This window comes from Manacus vitellinus, unplaced genomic scaffold (genome assembly GCF_001715985.3).
Source record: "Manacus vitellinus isolate BGI_N305 unplaced genomic scaffold, ASM171598v3 scaffold_16_pilon, whole genome shotgun sequence".
NCBI lineage: Eukaryota > Metazoa > Chordata > Aves > Passeriformes > Pipridae > Manacus > Manacus vitellinus.
This window is the reverse complement of record NW_021939189.1, coordinates 16,711,961-16,717,629: the sequence shown is the minus strand read 5'-3', so window position 1 is coordinate 16,717,629 and position 5,669 is coordinate 16,711,961. Positions and strand designations below refer to the sequence as shown.

Genomic DNA, 5,669 nt, shown 5'->3' with positions numbered 1-5,669 from the left:
GCGCCCCCACCGCCCGCGTCCCCCCCGGAGCCTCAGCAGCCCCCCCGGGCCTGCTCCTCCACTTCCATCAAAGTGGAAGGAGGTGGAGGGTGCGACCAGATCACCCCAGATGAGGAGCAGAGGCTGGGCCAAGCCGGTTTCATGCAGAGGCAGTTCGGGGCCATGCTCCAGCCGGGGGTCAACAAATTCTCCTTGAGGATGTTTGGCAGCCAGAAGGCCGTGGAGAGGGAGCAGGAGAGGGTTAAGTCTGCCGGGTTCTGGATCATCCACCCCTACAGCGACTTCAGGTACAATCCCCCCCTTCCTGATCCACTCCAAACCAGCTGGTCTGCCCTTTCCCACATGACCTCCTGCACCGTGCACCCACCCCAACAGAACTTTCCTTGCTCATCTTCTAGTCAGGGGAGCTGGAGGACACATCCAAGATCTGCTCCACTCAAACAATCTGCAGGTTTCATTTACATTTAACCTTAATTTTAGTGCCCCACACAATTATTAATTTTCAATTGTGTTTTTAAACCAGCAAATGTCTCTTGCTTTGGCTTAATGTAAGGGAAAGGCTCTCCTTAAGTTCAGTGTAAATGGGGAAAAATGTTCCCACCTGATGCACAACTCCAGACTAAAAGCGTGGTGTCTGCTGCTTAACTAGTCCTACATGCCCAGTTCAGAATGTGTGCTCTGCCTGACTAATGCTTCCCATTTTCACACCACAGAGTCCTTTCTCCCTTTTCCTTCCCCAAGAGTTAGGGAAGGATGTTGCTACTGTTGCTGCTCCTTACAGTGTCTTACTGCAGCATGGCTTGTCAGGAATTGGTATGTGCAGGGGATGGCAGCATTCATTGAGAAGGAACTTAACACCTTCAGAGTCTTACAGAGAAAGATCCTCTCTTTTGCATCTGTACATCCTTATTTCCAAATTTAATTTGGATAGGGAATAGTTAACACTGGCTTTATGAAAGTAATGGCAACATTTCCATGGAGGTTAATAAGGAAACTAACTTGTAAACCCTAGAGCCAGTTTTTGTGTAGTTCTGCACAGCAGAGGGGTTGTGTTTGGGTATTTCTGAGCAAAGTATCATCTACTGCACAGGTGAATTGTCCTCTGCAATATGTATGTAAAGTACTGCAATCAATAATTAATTACTGAGTGCAATCAATGGCTAAGGTTTATTGCTTCAACTTTAATTACAACAGGCTTACATCTCACATTTAAAAGCACATGGTAGAAGAACATTATTCAAACACATATCTGTCACACTACATGATTTTATTGAATTTTTGGACTCTTCACAAGAAACCTGGTAATATTGCCTAAAATACAGTTAGCAAGGTAATTGCAGGAAGGAGCTCCAGGGTGGATTTGGGTGCCCAAACAGCCATGTCAGAAACCTCTTGACACTACCTATTAGGGATTTAGCAAGTAGCCCACACGCTGAGCAGATTCAGCACTGGCACTGACCAGATTCCTTGATATTTGCTTGGATTAACAAATGTTATTAGAAGGCTATGTGAGTTGGAAGACTGCACTGTCATTTAAATTCAGTGCATTCAAGTGTCCCAAGCACACAGCTGAGTGAGCTTTTGAGGGCTTCCAGTAGCTACAGCATTATACATAGTGCTTGCAAGCACAATCCTGCCCAATCCCAGACTGGAAGGACTATAAAATAGCCTCCCAGTTGGGACTGATCGGGTAATAGCTCACAAACACTGAGATGTGACACTGATCAGCTTTAAAAAGAGCAAACCCTAATTCATACTCTTGGCTGTAGATCTTTGTGTTATTTGCTCCAAGCCTGGAGTTAAAAACTAACAACTGTGTTTTCCTGGGTTATTTTAGCAAGGTGTTCTCTGTATGTCACACCCTCAAGGAATTTTGCATTTAGTCTCTGGACTGTATTTGGATTTATGCAAAAGCAGCATTCAGTTTGCATGTCTTTGTGTCTCTGTATAGTGGGTCTATTCCCTTCCATCCTTATGACTGTTTCAGCATAGAACCAGCCTGGCAAACTTGAGAGCAGTAGCTGAGGTAACCACCTTGCCCAAGGTGAGATGGTCCTAAGAGTTTGGATTTTTAAGGTTCCTACTGAACCAGTGCTTATTCGTTAAAATGATGAGGTAAGTTTTTATTTCTGAGGCACTTGGCCACTCCTAGCCTTGCACAAAGGAATGAAATATGCTGGCAAGCTCCAACTCCCCCCAGCCAGATGATCCCACCGAGCACTGAGCTGTTGTGTGCATGCAGATCTCTATGAATGCATGGATGACTCTTGATATTAGAACATAATCCTGCCCTGACATAGCTGGGAATTTGTGCAGAGAAGGCACAGTGAGTTGGGTGTCTGTACCCTGGGGCAAGACCTGCTTGGGGGCAGATTCCAGGTGGGCTGATATCTCCCTGCCTTGTGTTTCTTCTGAAGTGGTGTGGAAGGCCAGCACACCAACATGGGCTGTGTCCCTGCTGTCACCTGCCAGCCTCGGATGGGGCAGTGGGACTGAGGGTGCACAAGGCCAGGGGGAGCTGGAGGCACCACTGTCTGGTCAGGAGGGATATTTTGGGGGGAACTTTGCTCACCCCTGTCCCTAGGTCACTTGCAGCATGTCTGCTGGAATATGGATGCTGCTTAGAGAACAGGCATGGGCTTCCAAGGAAAATGACCTGTGAACAAAGGCTGCCTTGAAGGAGAGGAGTGGGAGCCTTCCAGATTCTGCTCAGGCTTTGTATTCCTTCTTCCCCTCTACTAAAGCATCTGTCTTGGAAACAACTCCCATGAATACGAATAGCGTTTTTTGACCTCTGGGATGCAGCAGACTGCACCAAAGAGCAGATATTACCAAAATATTTGCAATATCCTTGACCCAAAGGAGTGTGGTTTGTGCCTTGAGAATTACGCAGTGCAATGCCCAGGTGCTCCGTGCTAGAGATGGGTGCAGATCCCGGAGCAGTCGGAATGATCATGGAGGAATGAGGCTCCATTATCCTGCACTTTGCTGTCACCAAAGCTGTGCAGCAGCATTTGGGGTACCAGTTTCAAGTTAATAATTATTTAGACCCCGAGCTTGCTTTCTGTCTTTTTGGAGAAACCAGTTTCCCCTCTGAGAGAGAGGTGCATCTCCAGGCATTTTGGTGGAGCTCCAGACCTCGTGACTCCTGTCTCAGTACAGCTTGAGATGGGAAGTTTTGCATGGAACACTCCAGCCCAATTTACTGCTGCGAAATGACATTGGTGTAATTCTCTGACTTCATGGAGTTGCTTCTCCTTGCACTGTGCGAGAGGAGTTCCTGATTTAGAATAGAACAAAGGCTTTCATCATTGTCTCATTAAATTATCATTTTAGCATCTAATATGGCTAATTCCAGTGGCAAATCTATGACCCTCCAAGAGTAAAGCAGATTAATATAGATTCAGGCTCTGTTGATTTCTGCTTTTAGTCCATTGTGAGGGGAAAAGACATCAAGTGACCTTTATAAAAACCAAGCTCAGTGCCCCTGAGTACTCCTGACTAATGCAGTGGGCTGGTTCTAGAAGCTCTTAAAAGGTGTCTAATGAAAATCAGAGTACTGGCTTCTCTTCTGAGGTGCAGATGTATGTGCTGGCTGCTGGAGTTTGTTTGCATCCGTGGCTGATCGCACATCGGTGCAGAGCCAAACTGTATTTCCGAGATCAACATTTATCTGTGACTTTGAAAGCTTTTTCACTGGGTAGATAGAATTGTTATGAGAGAATTGTTATGTATTGCTTAGAGGAAGCATTGATCCAGTACAATTGGTTTAATAAAAAAATTCCAGGCAAACAACGATCTGTCTAGTTTGTAGCTGACTGAAGCATATGGGTTGTAGCTGCTGCCCAGAATTGCTTGCAAAAAAAGTGTAGCATGCTGCTTTTAGAAAGACCTGAGAACAGATACACTATCTGAGGGACCAAAATAGTCCAAACAGTGGATGTAAATAGAACTGCACATTATTCACTGCCCAGTAATCTATTAACTTCTTCACAGAGAATAGAAGCTGCTGTCTCTTTGAAAACAATGGAAAACATTCCACTCGGTAACAGACACAGCTACAGATTTTAGATTTTTTTCTCTTCTCTGTTCTCCCTTACTTGTGATACTTTCCTGCAAACAGATCCATTATTTCATTTGCTTCCTCTGCCAGAACTCCCTGGCTGCTGGGACCCTGGGGAGATTTCTGTGGCACCAAAAAAACAGATGCTCAGGTGTGAGGTATAAGGTAGGGAGAGAACAAAATCATTTGCTTCCCGTCATGCTGCAGTGTCATGCAGCCTGCCTTCTTTGGGGGAATCAGTGGGATCTACTAATTACAGTCCAAACATCTGCACCCAGTGTCACTGGTGGGACTGAGCAAAGGTGGGAAGGATGTGTGGCTACCTTTCCCACTCTCCTGAGCAGACCTGATTTCCAGTCTCTCGGAGTGCTGCTCTGTCTGGAGACTCTTTTCCCTGAGAAGCTTTTCCCTGTTCTGTTAGAAGGGTAAACAATTTGTGGAGTGTCCAGCAGTGCTCACTGACTTTGGCAGCTCCCTGAGGTGGGTGCTGCTCCCTGCTCTCAGACAGTAATGCCCTTTTTTTCTCTGTTTTCTGCCCAAAATGCTGCTTCTTGTGCTGGCCTCGCTTCATTGCTGCCCACGCTCAGGGGCTGCCCACAGTGGCAGCTCTGATCCCATGACTTGCCCTCTGCTCACAGCAATGAAAGTGCCCATTGTGTGAGCTGAATGTACAGCACATGGAAGTTCTGGGTCAGGGAAAGCTCTGCATGGAGGGGAAGGTCAGGGAGCATTGGAGTGGCAGCAGAACCTGTGTCTGTTGTTGGAATCCAGCGGGAAGTGTGGACAGGCCCAGGTTTGGAGGGGCAGCTCCCAGCCTTGGATCTCTTCTCTTCCTCTCCATGCTGGTGGTGTGTTGCCTTGGAATGACATGGGGATGCTGCAAGCTGAGGGGGGAGTCAGATCCTGCTGCCTTTGCTGCACAGAACTTTCCTGCCAATTCCCAGGGCAGTTTGCTGGAGCAGAACGAAGGGATCCAAGCAGGAATAATATGAAGGGTAATCCAAACTGTGCTGAGCAGCATGGATTTGGTTTGTGTTGCCTCCAGTGGACTTGGAATCAAGTTGCAAGAGAAAAAATGTGGGTTTGTAGCCATGAACTAAGGGAATCAAACTATTGCAGCCATATTTCCCATGTCCATGGGCAAGTCATCACATGCTTCACACCCCAGTTCACATGTGGAAAGTAAATAATCCCACACTAGACAATCCATGTAGGAATTTGTGTATGAGGCAAGTTCTGACCCAAGCTTGAAAACAGGGAGGCCTCAGTAAATGAAACACCTCAGTGTATCCCCCAGGATATATTTTAAGACTATGATATAATATTATGGTATTTTCATGTATGTTCACATGTGGAAAATGACATAAAATAACATAAATAAGTACTAAAGCAAGCATTTAGATTTAACAAAGGGCTATGACTAAGATTTTCTGCATGAACTTAATTCAGGTTCTTCATACCAGTCCCTACCAAGAGATGAAGACGTTATCTCTTCCATAGAAGCCCATGGCTCCCTCAGTGCACTCAGGGATGGTTCCCTTGGGAAAAGCTATTTAACATTTACTCCATCCCCCTTGTAAGATAACATACCTTTTTTATTACATCT

General features: G+C 46.0%; 1 protein-coding gene across 1 annotated transcript in view; it reads left to right on the top strand.

Annotated features, from left to right (window-relative positions):
* The first annotated feature begins 90 nt into the window (after window positions 1-90).
* HCN4 (hyperpolarization activated cyclic nucleotide gated potassium channel 4) overlaps window positions 91-5,669 on the top strand; it is a 95,440-nt gene continuing 89,861 nt past the window's right edge. Inside the window, exon 1 of the mRNA XM_018069917.2 lies at window positions 91-287. Coding sequence (XP_017925406.2) covers window positions 142-287 — 146 coding nt within the window. The 5' untranslated portion in view covers window positions 91-141. The remainder of the gene's footprint in view (window positions 288-5,669) is intronic.